Source organism: Macrobrachium rosenbergii, chromosome 56, assembly GCF_040412425.1.
Source record: "Macrobrachium rosenbergii isolate ZJJX-2024 chromosome 56, ASM4041242v1, whole genome shotgun sequence".
Taxonomy (NCBI): Eukaryota; Metazoa; Arthropoda; class Malacostraca; order Decapoda; family Palaemonidae; genus Macrobrachium; species Macrobrachium rosenbergii.
This window is the reverse complement of record NC_089796.1, coordinates 46794111-46815193: the sequence shown is the minus strand read 5'-3', so window position 1 is coordinate 46815193 and position 21083 is coordinate 46794111. Positions and strand designations below refer to the sequence as shown.

Here is a 21083-nt window from a genome sequence, read left to right as displayed (position 1 = left end):
GATTTTGGAACCAGAAACAGACGGTTGTAGAACCCAGGAGATGAAGGTTCGAGGACTGCTTCCATGGTTCCCTTCTGAAGGAGGGAAGTAACTTCCTCCTCCAACACCACAAGTTTCTCTGAGTCCCTGGATGATACGATGAAGTCTACTGGCGAAGACTTTAAAGGAGGACTTTCTGAGAAGGGAATGGTGTAGCCTTCTCTCAGAACGTTGATCACCCAGGGTTCTGCTCCCTTGGCCGCCCAAACTTGCCAGAACGTCTTTAGTCTGGCTCCGACCGTCGCATGAAGGACCTTGAACTCATCGGTTGGTACCCCTAGATTTCTGGGGATGAGTAGAGAATTTTCCTCTTCCTCTAGCACGGGAAAAGGGCCGAAAAGGAGTACCCTGAGAAGGCCTAAAGGATACAGGGAAAGAAGGCTTGGGTACTACTGGAGAAGTCAAAACCTGGGTCTTTTGAAGAGTGAGCCAGTAGGTCTTGAGTAGACTTCTGCAGAGAGCCTCCGAAATTTCCTAACTAACGTGGCGGGAAAAAGAGATTCCTTAAACAAAGGAGCAAAAAGAGCAGATTTCTGGTTCCTGGAGACTCCTCTCGCGACAAACGAAATCCAATGTGCTCTCTTCTTCAAAATGCCTGTAGCAGTCACTGAGGCAATTTCTGACGTTCCATCCATGATGGCCTTGTCCAGGCAGGCCAAAATAGCATCAAGATCCGTAGCAGTCTTGGGGGGAAGATCACAGACTTTCACCTTCCTGCTCAAGGCTCCTATAGACCAATCAATAAAAGAAAAGATCTCCAAGATCCTATAGGAACTCTTCACCAGATGGTCAATTTCCGAAGACGAGAAGCCGACTTTGGACATAGAAAAAGCTGAGCGACGGGCAGAATCCACAAGGCTGGAGAAATCCCCTTGAGAGGAGGCAGCGTCTCCCAAGGAAAAGACTTCCCCAGTCTCAAACCACGAACGAGACTTAAAAGACAGTTGTGAGGGGGGAAAACAGAAAGAAGTTTTACCCTGAGATCTTTTCATGCTCAACCATCCTTCTTGCCTTCGGAGAGCTCTTTTCGCTGAAACAGTCAGGACCAGCTTCAGAAATCTAGAAGATGGAGGTTTAAAATCCTTGGCAAACTGCGTAGTTGGAGACGAAGGGGTAGCTGGAGCAAAGTCTTCTTGAAAATGTTCTTCAAAAAGTTGTAAGAGATGCTTAAAGTTGGACGTAGGAGCAGACGGAACATCATCTACTTCCGAAACATCGGAAACTGGGGAGAGAATCTCTGAAGCAGCTGGAGCACCGCGGATAGAAACGTCTCCGGGAGCCAAACTTGCGTTATCCTCTTGAGTGTCGCCGAACGTCACCGAGGCGCCAGGTGCCCGACCCGCGTCAAGCGTATCCGAAATGTGAGCTTGAGAGGAGTCAGAAGCCTTCGAAGATCCGAGAGCCAAAGAGGCGCCAAAAACCACGGTAGCGCCAAAAGCGCAAACGTTGTGTGCCTTGGAAACGTGCTGTGGAGAGGCGCCAAGCGCCAAAGTAGTGTCGGGAGTGCGGCAGGTGAGGGCGGAAGTGGCGCCAGGCGCGCGATCGGAAGCGGTGCCAGGCGCGCGAGCGGAAGCAGAGACCGGAGCCTCAGGTGCGGAAGGATCCTGAAGTGCTGGTGCTTTAAAACCTTCGAAAAGTCTCAAAATCTTGTCCTCTTGCGAAAGGTTGGCAGGAACCGGAGGCAAAAAAGCCGACTTGGGATCCAACAGGAAGGAAGCCGCTACTTGCATGCTAACAGGAGGATCAGGCGCTCGCTTACGATCCGTAGAACGCACATCCGGACTGCCTGAAGAAGAAGAGATCTCTGGGCTATCCCAAAAGCTACATGACGGAAGAGGAGAACGCGCTGAAAGTTTCTTGATAGGAACTTGACCTGGAGAGGAAGCTCTGCGTCTCTTCAGCGGCCTACTAGACTCTGACTGCTTCCAATTCCTCCTCGACGAAAGAGAAGCACTAGAAGACACTTCCGCATCGCTTTTACTATGGCGAGCTGCAACAGCCTGGGACGCAACAGGACTGTTAGAGGGAGCAACTGCTTGTGAGCAGACCCCACTCGCCTCCCTTCGGCTTTCGGCATGTCTTCTCCCTGAGCCCTTGGAGCAGGACAGAGGCCTAGACCTAGGAGCGCGAGGGAGACGAACAGTCACCTCCTCCACAACACTATCACTCGCAACACTTCCATGTTTAGACATCGCACTCACATCCTGGCCAATCTTCTCTATCGCAGAGAAAAGAGCCGAAATCTTACCATCAAATTCTGCCCGAAGGTCTGACACGGTAGTGGGTCTGGAAACAACAGGTTCCGGGGCAGGAATAGGAACAGGAGGGGTAACAGGAACAGAACAAGAGGCAATACTACTCCTACTCTGGGAGGAACTTCTGGCCAAGCCTTACGTGCCCTATCTTTACTTAACTTTACCTGATATTTAGCCAACTTTTGCCAATCAAACACAGACAAAGACAAACACTCATCGCATCTATCCAAATTTGTGCACAATTTCCCTCTACAGTTAGTGCAAAAAGAGTGAGGGTCTATGTTAGACCGAGACTTTCGAGTTTTACAACCCCCGCAATATCTAATTTGAGATCCTGAATCAGACATATCTAGAAAAAAAATCCAACCAAAGCCAAAAACAAGCCAGAACCGTTAACAAAAGTGGGTACTTCACCAAAGAAAAGTTGAAAAGCACTGATGAATTTCCTGAAGAGGAGCAGACGACTAGTCGCCGGCCCCGACAGAGAAAATATGATTAGTTGTTGATGGAAATGGATCCAGGTACCCCGGTAGAGGGCGGGGTAGTCGTATCACCTGACCATATATTAGCGGAACCACCAGTTTTGAATTTTCTGTCGAGACCGAGAATTACAGCTATATGTAAACAACAGGTAAGTTCATGTGTAAAAGTGTATTTTAGTAGGAAAGTAAAGTATACTTCTACTTCCACCTAAAGTCATACAGAAAGTTTGTGACAATATTTTGCTCAATGCTGCTCAAATACTGGTAAATGTGGTGAACAAAACTGGAAAAAAAAACATAATTCAAAAAATTTTTTCTAGCAATAATATTTCAGGACATTATTTAGACATATACCAGTCCAAAACTGTAAAAACTAAAAATTGATAATTCCTAAAAATTTGGCGTTCGGCGCGCCCCTTAAGGGGTTGTGGTTTCAATTGACACATGATGTGACAGCTACAAAGTGTAGTTTTGTACCAGTTCCCGATGACTATATGAGGTCCCCATGCAAACATCCACAGAAGTCTTTTGTAGAAGCTGCGGAATCACCAAAATCTGCGAGAACTCATCAACATTGTTCTTTTAGAGGGGTTGCAGTTGTATGAAAGAGGGCAAAAGACAGTTTCTACAGAGTTCATCATATTCAGCAGGAGGGTTTATAATTCGACAGCAAACATTTCCTGCAACATACACATCGTCACCATGTTGGCTGCAGTGGAGATTACAACGTTACCAGAGTTGAGAGAGGACAAAAAATTGACTATATAGAACAGTTACATAACCATAAGTTGGTGTTACTGGGTGTTCTAGCTGCATTGCTAGTAACTGTCATGATAGAGAGTGTTGCCATATTTCTGAGGTGCAAAAATATGCCCACCACCACCTGGTGGGAAACAGGTGATTACAGAGACAGTCCTAGTGGGTCAGCCAAGTGTTATCTTATTTTTAAGCTGATTGCACCTAACGGTGCAAAAATATATCCTAACATTAACAGTAGCTAAGATTCATTCCAAATAATATAAATTTATGTCCATCACTACATAGATGACAGCATATAACATATAAATTTAAACTGTTTGTTATGGATATATGAACTACTGTACTCACCTGTACACATATATCGACTAACTGCTTACGGAATACACTAGTGTTCTTAAGGTCACTTTTGTAATATTCTACAACAGCCTTATTCATCAGTACCTATGACATAAATTCAGGCATTAATAAAACAGGATATGATGCACACAAGAAACAAGATCATTTGAAAATATAAAACTGTGAAGTATGTAGTTTGAAAAACAAAACTTACTTTTTAATAATACAACCTGTGCAGGTCCCTCAAGGATCACAGGTTTATGGTACAGCTATAAAGAATCATGAAGAGTTGAGAAGTAGGAAATCTACTGTAAATAGTGTATTTGTTTTGAAAAATTAGTTTTATCTTTAATTTCTATAACAAAATTACACTGTTATACCAGACCCATCATTCATAATTAGCCTTATTCTGTATATAATGGATCCAGTCTCACCAACTTGAAGTAGTTCACCTGCTCATACTTTACCATATCAAACATGTTACGAAGGTTTAGTGAGTTCTTACTTTTTGCATCTTTTGCTTTCAATGTCTTCTAAACTGTGACATAACACTGTAAGTATTTGCTATTTCTTTTTTAATCATTTTGTATCCTTGATTGGTTTCTCTCTTTTGCCTGCTTTTTTTCTACTGTTGAAAATAATTTTTGCCTTTATTTGACCCCTTTTTGGATATTTTAATTGCTTCACCAGTAATATCAATAAATAATTGGGTACTAAAAGGATACGTTGTCATTTTTGCTGTTTGCCCTTGTCATGCATCTTATAGTGAAGAAAATGGTCACAGATGGAAGAGAGGATTTAGATGTAGTAATGATAAAAAATTGACAGACTCAGAAGATGTAGATAAGGCTTTTTTAATCATAAGACTTACATAGCTTGCTTTGCAGTATATATCACACATACAAGCAAGGGCTCAATAAACCTAAGAAAAACAGAGGTAGTGAGGGCAGAGTATGCAAACATATGAAATAACACAAGATGGAGATAGGAGACATCCATATCTAGGAATAATGATATCTGGTGCAGGCTCTCTTTGAGCTGAAATTTAATGAAATACTAAAACAGGACAATCAAACAATGGACAGGTTGAATTTGATTTAAAACAGAATAGATGGAAACTGCATACAAAAGATTATAAGTAAGTCTAGTACAATCAGTATTACAACAGAGACAATGACCATGGTACAGTATAACAATGAAACTATACCTAAAAAACTTTGCCAATTTGAAAATATAAATTATCATAATAAAATTTGGTACTTGGATACTTACCTACTGTTCAAGATAGCTATACAGTGGCCCCCTTGTTTTTACGCGTTTCACATTTCTGTGTTTTATTTTGTTGTGGATTTTTGTGGAACACATTATTCACTTGTCCGCGCGGGAATTTTCACTAATTCGTGAATTTTTTCATACAGCAATATTTACTAGTTACTGCTTTAATTTTATTTTCAGGACTAAATACATTTTCATGATAAATGATTTACTAATTTTCAAATGTTTATATTAATGTAAACAAAGCAAAATATCTATAAAATCTTTAATACAAATTAAATAAATCTGTAATATAAATCGTAAACTTTAGCTCATTCTGGAATGACAGGTGGACCCCAGAATGAGCTTAACAAGTTTATGATCTCTCTCTCTCTCTCTCTCTCTCTCTCTCTCTCTCTCTCTACCTAAATACAGCAAAATATCTATAAAATGCTTACAGTAATACAAATTAAATAAATCTTTAATACAAATCGTAAACTTGTTAAATTTATGATTCTCTCTCTCTCTTTCTCCCTCTCTCTTTTAAAGGTAATGTAAGATGTATTTGAAATTATATTACTGTACTGTAACGTGTTTTTGGATGGTACAGCATACTGAATATCTAAAATATTCACTATTTTAATATTACTTTCTAATCTGCTTTTATTGAAATGTAAAAACTTGTACAGTAATTATGCATGGAAAATAAGAAAAAATTAATAAAGTAACATCACATTTATCTATAAAACTGCACAAAACAAATTAACATACATGCAAAAAAAATCAATCTTTCCCTTATCTTAGAGAGAGAGAGAGAGAGAGAGAGAGAGAGAGAGAGAGAGAGAGAGAGAGAGAGAGAGAGAGAGAGAGAGAGAGAGAGAGAACTTTAGTGTTAATACATCGGATCACAGTAACTTGCTGGGGCTTGACTTACAATGGCTGGGAGGAGAGTAAAAAAGTATATCTTAGTTTAACTCAGACCACTGAGCTGATTAACAGCTCTCCTAGGGCTGGCCCGAAGGATTAGATTTACTTTTTACGTAACTAAGAACACCAATTGGTTACCTAGCAACGGGACCTACAGCTTATTGTGAATCGAACCACATTACAGCGAAAATGAATTTCTATCACCAGAAACAAATTTCTCTTGTTCTTCACTGGCGGTCGAGATTCGAACTCGCGACCAACAGAGTGGTAGCTGAGAACGGAACCCGCTCACCCAGCTTCAGGAGAGTAGGAATGTTGAGTGTTGCCTTCAGATGAAATTCGGATTTTAAATACTTTTACAATGATTAGAGATGAAACATCAACAGTAATAAAATACTCTCTTGTGTACTGTTATAATATGTTGATAACCACAGTCAACTAAACTTGTAATGAAATACTTCCTGTACAATAAATTAGTAAAAGCAAAAAACATGGCGACACTACCTTCGTCAATCTGTCATGCTTGCTGAATTTTTTTATTTTTGTGTTTTTTTTATGTTTACGCATGAAATTCAGATTTTAAATATTTTTATGCTGATTAGATCAATACAGTATAAATGGATTCTGTAAGTGAAATAATGTGTTATAGATATTTTTCAGTGTTTTCTATACTTTAGAGAGAGAGCGAGAGAGAGAGAGAGAGAGAGAGAATTTTTAATATTTATGAGAAATGGTGAGGGCTAACCACAAAATGACGTATACCAAGAACTAACTGTAGTAAATAATTTTTTATCATAAATGTATTTGTACATAACCATGAAAATACTAACAAGACGTAGCAAATCTAGCATTCAGTTTGGAGGTACGTGTCCTGTTGTTCTAAACTACCACGTATTTGAGATATGCATACCACACGCGCCCCCATGAATAGTTAAAATCCGCAAATACTTAAAACTCTTCAAAAAACACTTAGAACTGCCTATTTTGATAGTTCAAACACACAAAAAAAAAACTCTAAAAATGCTTATAGAGGTCTTATCCTACTTACATTGGGGTTAGGTTCCAAAAAACCCATCATTTGTTGGAAAAACGTATCTTGAATATAGCCTAGCCTACACTAGGGTATTCAGTACCATGTATACATATATGGTAGCCTAGCCTACACTATAAATTATGCTCTATACATACACGGTATAGTAATTATTAATATCAGCTAATTCTGGAGGTTCATGCAGAGTGACTTCCGATAATTCAATACAAAGAGAAATTGAATAACAAACGAGAATTAATTTAGCCTACACTAAGGTATATCGTATACATATACTGTATGGTACCCTAGCCTACATTATACTGTACTCTATATTCACATGTTAATATCATATACAATCATCAATATAACGAATATGCATCTTTTCCAAGGATCTTTTAAGATGTTATGCTTTACTTCACTATATCCAATAATACTGTATATATTCTTATATTGTAAAGTCCCCGCTCAACGGGTTTTCTCTAGTGAACCTCCCGTTTTCTACAGTGCCTTCTCCCGTGACCTTAGGGCAGGATACCTAGCCATGTTTTATTTATGTAAATGTGCATTTATTACTTACTAATTTGTGCCCTTTTGTATTGTACATGTGTCAGAGCATTATTGTGTCTAATCTAATCTGTTAATTTTTATTTGTCACGTTATCTGTATTTACCTGTCCTGTTTCACATTGAGAACAACTGACCTCGGGTCACCTATATGTCCTTGTATGTCTGTAAAAAAAGTATATCTTAGTTTAACCAGACCACTGAGCTGGTTAACAGCTCTCTTAGGGCTGGCCCGAAGGATTAGACTTATTTTTAATGTGGCTAAGAACCAACTGGTTACCTAGCAACGGGACCTACAGCTTATTGTGGAATCCGAACCACATTATGACGAGAAATTGATTTCTATCACCAGAAATAAATTCCTCTAATTCTTCATTGGCGGCTCGGAGAGTCGAACGCTGGGCCAACAGCGTGCCAGTCGAAAGCTCTACCACCTCTCCAAAGAAGAAGTAGTGTATGTTTTTGTACTGACGTCCGCACGCCGCTTTATAAGCGGCCTGCTCCCTTAATAAACTAGCAGTCAACATCTGTCTAACTGCTCTCTCTTTTGCACCCTCTCACAGTGGTGACCCCGGAGTGGTTCCCGGAGCCATTAACGGACCCAAACGGCGACTTAGTCTTGGCCTGATGAACTACCCTACACCCCTAACGGACTAACTAAGGCGCTTTAACAAAGCGTTCGGGCGTACCGACCCTCGTCGGCAGATCACCGGCGTCGCTAGCGGACCACACGGCATGCTCCCAAGCGTGTATTGACGCGAGTGTAACTCACACTATGAGTGAGAGTGCAGAAGCTAGCACGGACATAGACATTCCCTCCCACATACAAATAACCGCGAACTTCACAGTCTGATATCTCTCTTGAGCCTCCCACACGCATCTCTTAGGCTGTTACTCGCGCATTCCTCCACGCTGGCACCCACTCCTGCGTGCTGCCCTTCCTGACAGACCAACACAAGGTCCACCATCGCCATAAAGCTGCCGCCGTTCACACAAACACCCCGTCATCATGGCTCTACAGGGTGAGGGCAGTTCAGGTTGGCAGGACTGACCGACGGGGTGCTGTTGGCAGACATCGTAATCAACGCCCTCCCGGAGGAGGTTTACAGGAAGATCATCCCTTGGGTGTCTGCTGCAAGTCCTGCCACCTACCAAAAGCTGAAGGCCTCTCTCCAGAGAGACCTGCTCTGGCATTCCGATCTCGGAGAGAGCCACCCGCGCCCTCGACCTCACCAACAACCCCAAGCACAGAGAACCTCCTGGTGACAGTGGAACGTCATCCAGGACCTTCTCATCCTACACGGGACGGATGGCAGCGGCAGGCACAAGGAGATAAGCCTGTCGAGGGAGATCTTCCTCCGTCAGCTCCTTCCGGAGGTTAGGACCCAGATCCTAGAGCCTTACACCCTGCCCCTCGAGGACTTAATGTACAGATATCTACAATACGTACATACAGTACACAGGCCGACTACTGGAGGCAGTCTTCCCAATCCTTTGCAAACTAACGCTTTAGGTGTTGGTTAGGTGGTTAGTAATGCTCTTTTGTCCTCTTTGTATGGTCTATGATCTAGTCACATTGTGGTCACGCCCCGTTGACAGATCATCTAGAAGTCGCCAGCTATATAGGTCACTACCTCGCTGGGGTCTCTAGTAAAGCAGAAGCAGACTAGAGTGACAGTAACCACTCAGTCAGCTACGCTATCAGATAAGGAACCAAAATAATTTTACCAATAATTGGTTTTTTCCCTAATTCTTGGCTGTCTCTACCCCTCCAAAGGTGGTATTCAGCTATATATATATCTGGCAGGTAAGTCTCATGAACAAAATGATATTTTAATGATAAAATAAAGTTTGTTCATACTTACCTGGCAGATATATATATTCATATTGCCCTCCCTCCTCCCCTCAGGAGTCAGTGGCATTAGAAAATCTGAATAGAAAATGGGAATGGTTCCTGATACCACCTCCCAGCGGCGGAATGGGTACTAACCACCTGCCCGGCCACTGCGTGTGCCGCGAGTTTTGAAATTCTGTCGGACTTCGGAGAATACAGCTATATATATATCTGGCAGGTAAGTCTCATGAACAAATTTATATTTATTACAAGTTTTTATCTATCTGTATTTATTGGTGTTTTGTATATTATTTCATTTTATGCAAAAAAAGTTTTTCACCTGCATTCCTTTTATTTATGTGTTCGTACCAAAAAAATATATATATATATGTGTGTGTGTATGTATGAATGTGTATATATAGATATTATATATATTTTTTTTTTCGTTAAGCAAAAATCTTACATGCTAGTGATATTCAATCATTTACCTTCACTTTGCAACAAACGAGAAGTCTCTACCACAATATTTCGATTTATGGTGAATTTTTGAAAAAACTTTTTCCTTACATCCGTGCACACTAACTCTGCTGAAAATCTAAGAAATTCTTTAGTCACTTTGTCATAATTTTTGCACCGTTTTCTATTAGCCGTTACATAAAGTTTTATATATGAAAATGTGTGCAATTTCATGTAGAATACAACAAAAAATAACTCATGGTTGTAGCTGTTATCAGTTTTGAAATATTTTCATATAAATCACAATAAGTGCCGAAATTTCAACCTTCGGACAACTTTGACTCGACCAAAATGGTCGAAAAATGCAATTGTAAGCTAAAACTCTTACATTCTAGTAACATTCAATCATTTACCTTCATTTTGCAACAAACGGTAAGTCTCTAGCACAATGTTTCGATTTATGGTGAATTTTTGAAAAAACTTTTTCCTTACCCCGGCGGGCACTAACTCTGCTGAAAATCTCAGAATTTCTTTAGTCACTTTGTTGTAATTTTTGCACCATTTTCTATTAGGTGTTACATAAAGTGTTATACATGACAATGTGTGCAATATCATGTAGAATACAACAAAAAATAACTCATGGTTGTAGCTTTTATCAGTTTTGAAATATTTTCATATAAATCACGATAAGTGCCGAAATTTCAACCTTCGGTCAGCTTTGACTCGACCGAAATGGTAGAAAAATGCAATTGTAAGCTAAAACTCTTACATTCTAGTAATATTCAGAATACCTTCATTTTGCAACAAACAAGAAGTGTCTAGCACATTATTTCAATTTATGGTGAATTTTTGAAAAAAACTTTTTTTTACGTCCACGCGTTACGAATTCATGCATCATTTTGTGATAATATTTTCTCTGTGTTGCTTTGATCATTTTACAATTTGTTATATACCAAAATCATCGCAATTTAGTGTACAATACAACGAAAAAAATAACTCTTTAGCTTTAACCGTTTTGCTCACAGCGCAATTTGTATACAATTATATATGAAAATTTTTTTTTCGCGCTGTCATATATTCCAATATTTATATATGATAATGACATTGTTTTTCATTTCTGATGGTTGCATACTAAACTTCAGGCAATGACAAAAAAGGAGCCAAAAAAGAACTCTTAATCTCAAAAACTAAGTGTGCTGTGATTTTTAAAAACTTTCTTTCCGCTTCGGCGCTGACTCTCAAACCGCGCCGGCATACGGCAGACACTTGTAAATAGAGGCTCGGCGTTTAAGGGGTATCAAATTGTTTGCATATGTATTTGTTAAGATTATTAATCCATACTCTTGTGAATGAATTCCAATAATAATGTTTTGACTTGTCAGTGAAAATGTGAATGATTGTATACTAAATTTTATTAAAAATTTCCGCTGTACAGTCCTATTTAAATTTTTAATTGGCTGTCTTAAATTATCCACTCTAATATTTTACCTTTGGATCCTTTGGTCTTGTATTAAGCAACTGATTAAGAAGGGTCATTGCTGCATTATAATTTGACTTCATAAATTCTGCATGAGCTGCTTGTGCCAAATCCCTTTCTCCATCTGTTGCCTCACAGCTTTGGTTGCTCTCACCACTTGTGGTAGAGCCCTGAGCTTCCTCTGTGGTGGTCTTGCTTTCAGCCATCTAAAGAAAAGACAAATGCAGTATCAATCATCTGCAACATTGTACAGGAAGAACTACTAATAACTTACTAAATTATTAACTTACATTGCAACTGTAACATCTCAGAAGTGAAATAGTTCCATATAAATATTACATTACTTCCCTAGCACATTTTATACTGTTACCCACAGCTTTACCAGAAACCTGCCAACATGGATCTTCGGATGACACTCTTATTCAGCGATTTATTCCCACCATAAAATGAGCATTTGTTTAAATAATAATAATAATAATAATAATAATAATAATAATAATAATAATAATATAATAATAATAAAGAATCTGGAAAAACTAGATGACAAAGTAACTCCAGGACTCATGCAGAAAAGTGTGCTACTAGAAATAGCGCACATAGTGAGAAAAGTGATGGACTCCTAAGGAGGCATGATGCAACCCGGAACCGCACACTACAAAAACCACCTATTTGAATAGGATGACTGTCATAGACCTTCCCAAAAATAATAATAATAATAATAATAATAACAATAATAATAATAATGGTAATGAAGAAGAGTAAGAGAAGAACCAACCTTAACATAGCATGGACTGACTACAAGAAAGCCTTTGACAAGCTACCGCATGCATGGCTAATAGAATATCTGAAAAAGGGATTTTGACATAGGAAAAATCTATTTCTGAGGGAAGACCTGTGTCACCCGGTGAAATAACCATTAAGCACTTATTTCTAGGTATAATCATTGCTAAAAATACCAGAGAAAAAAAGCTATCAGGAATGCTGGGGTTACTACCCCCAGTTCGATCATCTATCAATCAAATAGATATCGGTATATAAAAGGGTGAGTGTATGATGTCACTGCCACAGGCCTCTGCTTATAGAGATTCCCCATCTCAAAAACCCCGGAAAGTGAGGAGCCGACACACAGCCAACACTCACCGTCCAGCCAACCAACGCCCCCGGCACCATCTTGAACTCGTTCCATTCTAGCACGCCTTCGTTGTTTGTAGCGTTTTGTCTGTGCTGCTGAATTTTTTCCTTTAATCTGTGCATCATGTCTTCCGCCCAGGAATTCACCGCTTCTAAGTTAAGTACCATCTTCTTGTGGGGTTTTATAGTTTTCGAGGCTCCCTTTTTAACCTCTAATTCAATAATTACGGGGTTAAAATATCAGGCGTTCCTCTGCGTTCATCTCGCCTCGGCCATGTCGGCCTTGTTTATATATACCTTAGCAGCGTGACTCTGCTAGTGTTTGGCACAGTTATATATCCTTTTGTGTTATTTATTCATTATGCCCCTTCAGGAAGTTCACTCTTGAAAACATGGGCAAGGGCTACCCATGAGCACGCCAAAACCTTCTTAAGAGACAGACCTCTATAGAAAAGAAAGAGAAAGTGGGGAATCACCCCTTACTAAGCCTGGATGACAAGATCACATGAGCCATGTCACTTTCCTGGACCCCTGCAAGCCAAGGAAACCACATCGGTACTCTAGCTGGCCTAGATAGCCTGGCTAACTAGGCTGGACCAGTAGCCCTGGGTTCCAGGGAACTCTGGGTGGCAGTCGCATCCATGCATGTAGCATGGGTAGCAGCAAGTGGGTCCTGGACCAGTGGTCTGAGACCCTTGACTGGATTGATCAGCCTGGGTAGCAGCTGCCCCTGTTCATGTAGAATGGGTAGCATCAGGGAGTGCCAGACCAGCTGTCCAGGGCCTTGACTGGACTGGTATCCTGGGGAATGGATAGCCCCAGCAACCAGCCAGCTCCAGGGTAACAATTGCACCCATGCAAAAAGCCACAGGTGTAACGGTAGCATAGCATAAGCCAAATCAGTCCTCTTCCTCAGAAAATGGCCAAATGCTGGAAGCCTATCAAGTCTTCTTGCAGGAAGAGCCAGACAAAGTAGTCCTCTTCTTCCTCCACTCGAAAGTATTGAAACAGGAAGATCAGGCGATTGAAGAACTGCACAATACCCATCACTACTGAACAACCTGATCTGAAGATCAGAGTCATCGATAGTGACCTAGCCTCACAATTGGTGTGTTAGCCCCTCTCTAACGGCCCAAGGAGGTGGAAACAGAAGGCTCGAAGTGCTACCTTGTCACCATGGCCATCTTACCATGGAAGGACCAGGAACACTAGCTCCCTGCTCCAAGAAAACTCAATTCAAAAGCAAGAATTCGGGAAAGAATGAGCAGCACGAATGGGCCCTACTAACCCTTCCCCGTGTGATCCCGAAAGATCGCTGGGGTAGAGTTGAAGTGTTTCCCTATAATCCTGGTTGCCAAACCAAGGAAAGATAGGGAAAAGACCCCTGGACCATCAGCAAACCTATCTCGACCTGTAGGTCGGGTAACTAAACCCCAGCTGTGCGATCTTGAAGGTTTCTGGTGAGAAGGGTAAGATGATTATCTACTCCTACGGTCATCCGACCACAGAAATGCAAGAACACTCCTAACTCATTGCTGCTCATAAATTCAGTCTGTAACCGTGAAACAAGGAGTAAACGGGCCATACTAAGGATCAATGCAGTACTTCTCTCAGAAAAAGAGAGAATTCAACTTGAAGCAAGCTCGAAAGCTTACAGAGATGAGATGAAGAGAACCTCATGTCTAAGGGAATGTCAATTCGTGCCAGCCCTGACCAGGAAATCATTCACCAACAGCGATCAAAACTCCCCCACCCTATCATGAAGGGAAAGGCGCACAAAAAGAAGCTTACATCTTACAGGCTGGGATAAAACAGCAAAATTTTCAAAGTAAATTGTATTTTTCCCAATCAAACTAACAATGAAGTTCTTTACATGGGATTTTGCTTGCAAATGCGAGCTGGAACAGCCATTTAACTTTCAGACAAGGTCATTAACTACCAACAGGGAGGGGGAAGCCCTGCTCACCCACCATAATGCGTTCCACTTTGCCCTACGGCCTGGTAGCAGGATGAGAGGTGGCTGAGGTGGGAAGTAAATGTAAAGAACTTCAGGTTTGTATTGTAGTGTTCAAATATAGGTAATGTCTGAAAAAGATAAATTTGATTATTTCTAAATATGTTCATGAATTTGATTTTGATTTTTATTGAACTACTGTTCAATGACTTTTGTTAAATAGGGACTTTTCTCCAAAGGAATGTTGTGGAAAGGTCCACCCCTTTTTGAACAAGTGTGGCTGAAACTCTGTGAATTGGTGCCTGTGGGGTATAAAAAAAAAAAAACTGTTCAAAGAAAGTTCTGTTTGGGTAAGAGTGTAATGTATATATGTAGGAGTATGAGCTGGTTACATATATATGTGTACTTTAACAAAAACTGTGCAAATTTACTTGAAGTTATTTTGAGAGACTAATACACTGGTGCCTTACTTTTCCATGAAAATTGTTTATACTTAATTATGTATGTTATATGTATAATGATGATCATTAAGCTGTATATATTTACAAAGTGTCCTTTGGACTGAAATATTTTATGGATAATTAGGGTATAATCCACTGAACTATTGTCCACAGTACTGAAGAAGTGGTGTGTTGACTGTACATTATTTGTAAACATAAAACGACATCAAGTACCGATTGTGTGATTTACTCCCTAAAAAACTCCTTAACTGGACTGCTGCTCTCTTAATATAATCAGCACTGGTTCCCAAGAAAGTGAAACCATGACAGACTGGGGCCCAAGGTGGAGCCAGTGTATTGAAAGGAGTGAGAGTAGTGGGGTTCAGCAGTTTTGAGAGGGAGGATAGTAGTTTTGGGAAGTATATGGTGAAGGTTGCAATGGAAGTAGTATTAAGCAATAGGAAATTTTTTTGAATTTGTTGTAAGGTGAAGTAAGGTACGATAAACAAAAATGACATTTTTATGATAAAGTTTTATATATACTTACCAAGTAATTACATTACTATTAGTTTCACTTGCTTGGCAGCTAAAATTTTGAAATCCGAGGATCACGCTATTTTGTTTTGGGTAGGTGACTTGCACCAGCCTTTTTCGGGGGAAAAAGAGGAACAACTCAGCAAAAGAGCTTCAATATGTTTATGCCCTTATGTTCATGCAAGGGGAGGAGGGAGGGCTCCAATCATGTAATTACTTGGTAGGTATATATAAAACTTTATTTATTATAAAAATGTTATTTTTATATAAGTAATTTACCAAGTAATTACACTGCTGATTCTCGCATTGACAGGTGGTGGGATGCATGGACATATCTACCCCAAAACATTAGGAATGGTAATGAATTTGAGAATAGAAAAAGTTGCTAGCATTGATACAATGCTCATTGTCTCCTTACCTGATAAGAGAGCTGCTGCAGGAAGATACTGCCTCTGTTTGGCGCTCACCTTATCGTATAGTGGCGTGGTGGTATAGCCGTGGATCACTTACTATTTCAGTGGGTACCTTGCATCAAAGGACAATTCAAATTGCTACCAAAGAAAAACATACTGCCCCCGCCCTGGTTGCGGCAAACATAATACAACCAGAAAAGACATTGTCACCTACACCACAAAAAGAATAAAACCACCACCCAACCATAAAAGAACTGGAGGGTACTCTGGGTGCCCAGTACCCCCAGGCTCCCTTAAAAACTCGACACCATTATGTCAAGGCAAAGAGACAAAACAGAAGGAAAGAATATTTCCTAGGCTTCTTCCCCCACACCACGCCAGCCACTGAAAATGGACCCAATGCACTGCAATTATCATACACTGTCTCTATTTCCTTTAAATAATGGGATGCAAACACCAACCTGCACTTACAAAAAGTTGCCTACAAAATGGGTGAGAGAGATAAATTACGTTTGAATGCCAATGAAGTGGCGACAGCCCTTATCTCATGAGTTCTCACTTTACAAGAGGGGAAAGGCATCATCCCTAATCAAGGAATGAGCTTTCGAGATGAGGTCTCTGAGGAAGAATGCCAGGGCACTTCGACAGTGAACGCGAGGGGTTCTTGACTGAACACCATAGAGTACTTGAAGATCCACATACTCCATCTGTTCTGTGTAGGTAATACTTTAAGAGCCCTCACAGGACACAGAGCTCTCTCCTCTTCACCTGGGCCTAATATCTCAGACAGACTTTTAATGATAAAAGAACAAGGCAAGGGCTTAGAAAGTGCCTCATTTTTGGCTAAAAAAAAAACCAAGGAAAAAGAGCAGACAGCATTCCCCTGGAAGAAACCAACTCTCTTATCCACTGCATGAATTTCACTTATCCATTTTGCTGTCGCCAAGGCTACCAGGAAAAGGGTCTTCCTAGTTAAGTAAAATAAAGAAACTGAGTGCATGGGCTCAAATTGAGGGCTGGACAACCATTTAAGATCTACATCTAAGTCCCATGGCACTACTGCTACCTCACTCTGTTTCGTGATGTCAAAAGATTAAACAAGATCTGACAAGTCTGATTTGAGGAAAGAACTACTCCTCTATGTCGGAAGACAGAGCTTAAAATGGCCCTATAACTTTTGATAGTGGAAATAGACAGGCTTCTCGAGGTTTTCAAATAAAGCAGAGAATCTGCTATTTCTGCTACAGATGTCTGAATAGACAAGACACCTGCACCAGGCTTGAAATATTGCCCACTTAGCCTGATATACTCTGTTGGAGGACTGCTGCCTACACTTGGCAATAACTTTCAAAGCTGGTCTTGAAAACTCCTTCTTTATAAGGAGATTCCTGACAGTTTGTAGCCTGTCAGAGCCAGAGTAGACAAATGCTAATGGGGCTGTCTGAGTAGATGAGGTTTTTGAGGTAGCAGTCTTGGAAAATCCGCCAGCAGGTCAAGGAGGTCTGGAAACCACTCCCTTGATGGCCACAATGGGGCTATTAAAATCATGGATACATTCTGATGAGTCTGAAATTTGTTTATTACTTGCCTCACAATACTGAGAGACGGGAAGGCATAGAGGTATTTGTTCGACCAATCCTGTAGCATACCATCTGTCGCCCATGCTAGTCACCCATACTAAAGGATCCGGTACCGGCGAACAAAACAATGAGAGACGATGGTTTCTGGAGGTAGCAAAAAGATCTAGGATTGGTCTCCCCACAGCTTCCATAGATCTAAGCAGATCAGAGGATCTAGGGTTCACTCTGTAGGTAGACCCTGATTCTGGCAGCTCAATTCATCTGCCAGAACATTTAGTTTCCCTTGAATGAAACGTGTCATGAATCTGGTGTGATTTTGGTCCACCCACAGAAGAGGTCTCTCGCTGCTTCGTAAAGGGAGAATGAGTGTGATTTTGGTCCACCCACAGAAGAGGTCTCTCGCTGCTTCGTAAAGGGAGAATGAGTGAGTTCCCCCTTGATCCTTGATGTAAGACGGCAGTCATGCGGTCTGAGTGGACTGCCACTGTCTTGCTGATCAGACCTGAAGAACTGCAGTCCTAAATAAATTGCTTCCAATTCTTTGACATTTATATGCCCACTTTTCTGCTCCCGAACCATGTCCTGAGACTTCCCTGCTCCCTAGAAGAGCTCCCCAACCTAGATCTGACGCATCTGACTAGAAGTCTAAGCTGGGGCTCAGAGGAAGGAGAGACCTCCTTCCGACAGCCATCCTTCAAACTCCACCAAAGCAGGTCTCTTTTTATCTCGAGTCACGGGAAAAACAAACTCTTCCGACAGCCATCCTTGAAACTCCACCAAAGCAGGTCTCTTTATCTCGGGAGTCACGTGAAAAACGAACGTGTCTGGGTAATTCTTCCTGTCCCAGCTGACCCTCAAGAAAAACTGCAACGGTCTCATATACAGTCTGCCTAGGGGAAAGAACAGTTCTATGGATGATAATGTTCCCAGAAGATTCATCTATTTGTTGGCAGAGCAGTTCTCGAGAGAAAGAAACTTATTCACCGTCCTCAGACAAGACTCTACTCTCTTCAGGGATGGAGAAACCTGAAAATTTTGAGTCTATCATCATCCTTAAATAAAGAATCTGCTGAGAAGTCAGCTGGGATTTCTGCATGCTGATCATTAAGCCCAGATCCTGGGCCAGGAGAAGGGTCCTCCAAAGGTCCTCTAAACACTTCTCTCTCGACTGAGCCCAAAGGAGCCAATCGTCTAGATACAGGGCGATCTTGATTCCCATCAGATGGAGCCATTTTGTGAGGGGAGGGAGAACTCCAGTAAAAACTTGCTGAGCTGTTGAGAGACCAAAGCACAGAGCACGAAACTGGAACACTGTTCTTGTACACAAACCTGAGATACTTCCTGAGTCTGGGTGGATAGGAACATGGAAGTATGCGTCCTGCATATCGATGGAAGTCATCCAATCTCCCTGGCAAATGGATGACAGGATAGTTTGGTTTGTCTCCATCCTGAACATTGTCTTCTGGACAAAAACATTTAGGGCGCTGGCGTCCAGGACAGGCCTCCAGCCTCCTGACGCCTTGGGAACCACAAGCCGTCGGTTGTAGAACCCTGGGGAATTCACGTCCTCAACTAACTCTATCACCCCTATCCTGAGGAGGAACGAAACTTCCTCTGAGAGGGCTAAAACCCTCTCTGAGCCTAGAGTAGGCTGTCAATACCACTGGCGTGCTGACCAAAGGAGGCTTTTCCTTGAAAGGATGGTGCAACCCTTCCCCAGGACATTTATGATCTAAGGTTCTGGCCCTTTCTCTCTCCATTTCTCCCAGAAGAGAAGGAGTCTGGCTCCTACCGGAGTCCGGAAGACAGAGTTCTCACTTATGAGAGGAAGCTCTAGATGAGGACTTTTTAACGGCATGTGAAGTGAAACGGACACTAGATCGGGGTCTAGAATAAGCTCTCTGCCTGCTGCTACAAAAGGGAGGCATCTGCAGGGGAGAGACTGTCCTAAAAGTAAGGGCAGACATCTCCTTAGGATGCCTAGAGGACTGGGTAAAAAGATCCTGGGTGCTCTTCTTTGGAGATCTGATGCGATCCCCAGTACTGTGGTCTGTGGGAATAAATGGTGCCAGTTCAGAGGAGAAAACAGGAGTGCCAAGAGTGTTCAAACACCACAGTTCCCTCTTTTTTTAGCACTCCCATTGTATAAAGGGAAGCCAACTCTTGGGAGCCATCCCTAATACCCTTGTTGATACATGAGAGAACTCCTAGTAATTCCGCAGCACTATCTTCGGGCAAAACTGAACAGTCCTTGATCTTATGGGCCAGAGCACCCACCGCCCAGTCAAGGAAGCTCAAACTTTGAAAACTTTGAACAAGTTTTTAAGAAGATGAGCTAACTCTGAAGCGTTGCACATAATCTTTGCTGAAGAAAATGCAGATCTTCGGGACAAGTCTATCAACCCGGAGAAGTCCCCCTGGGAGGAGGCAGAAACTCCCAGGGAAGGAACTTCCCCCATGGCATACGACAAATACCTCCTCTAAGATAATCTGGAAGGGGGATAACTGAAGATAGCTTTTCCTTGATCCCTCTTCTCTGCTAGCTATCCACCAACTTCACTCAATGCTTTCTTCGCCGAAGAAGAAAGCACCAACCTGAGCAACTTCGCAGATTCAGAAGTCTGAGATTCCATTAAAAAAGCAGAAGCAGGCAAAACATCATCCTCCTCATCAGATAATACTGGAGACAAGGACAATTCTGGAGGTTGAGGAGTCGATGGGGTCATCTTGAGTAGGCTCAAAACACCGTTCAGCTTACTTTGAATACGGTCCACAGCTGCGGGCACCTGAGAACTTGTGTGTGTCAGGGGTGGATGTGTTGGAGGTCTCTCTCATATTTTTCACCAAAAAAGAAGTGTTTTTCACCCTTGGTGGTTATACCTCTTATAGAGGGCAATGTGTTAATAGTCTCTATGTAATACCCGGCGTGTAAGCCGGATAGCATTGTGTAATTGCAGATATATTAATCTACATTCTGCCCCAATCAGTGCCTTTGAAATTTTTCAAACTTCAACTTCTTGAAGCCTATTGGCCCTGGGAAATGGGTAATAGAGTGCTGTGTGTGTGTTAAGTGCTTGGCCCTCCCTTTTACCACAAAAATGTCATCTGACCAACCTCCAACCATCGTGCCAGTGACCCTGGCACCTAACAATACCTGTGCCCCGCACACATGTTCCATACTCATGAACAATTGTCTTAACTTTATACAATATCAATCAAACCATTCCGACGTCTAGTCTGCTATGCAATCTGTTAGTGCAGCCTTCTCCGATGAGGAAATTAATGCTGCAAATACAAAATGCAAAGACCTGATACCAGAAACCACTCTCCTGGAGCAATCCACGATAACCTCATCCTCTCTCAAGAAAATATCATATATCACTGCTCGGTGGAAATCTATGCTGATGACCCTTACAATCTGCCTCCAAAGGGGCCTGCTGATCTACGCCTACCTGCAGTGTACCATACAGCAGACAATGCTTTTCTAATAACAAAATCCCTCGCAGAAAAAACTGACAAAACCTCAGAAAAAATTGAGGAAGCACATGACAAATTTTCACAGATCTGGGACGTGATCAAAGGATTACAGGAATCATTCGACAGTCTTAAAAATATGGAA

General features: G+C 41.5%; 1 protein-coding gene across 3 annotated transcripts in view; it reads right to left on the bottom strand.

Annotated features, from left to right (window-relative positions):
* Nucleotides 1-21083, bottom strand: part of Not10 (CCR4-NOT transcription complex subunit 10) — a 390843-nt gene that overhangs the window by 333748 nt on the left and 36012 nt on the right. For all 3 annotated transcript variants that reach the window (XM_067100338.1, XM_067100337.1, XM_067100339.1), the window contains 2 exons: nt 11424-11618; nt 3884-3976 (listed from right to left, as the gene is read on the bottom strand). In XM_067100338.1, the coding sequence (XP_066956439.1) occupies nt 3884-3976; nt 11424-11618 (288 nt within the window). The remainder of the gene's footprint in view (nt 1-3883; nt 3977-11423; nt 11619-21083) is intronic.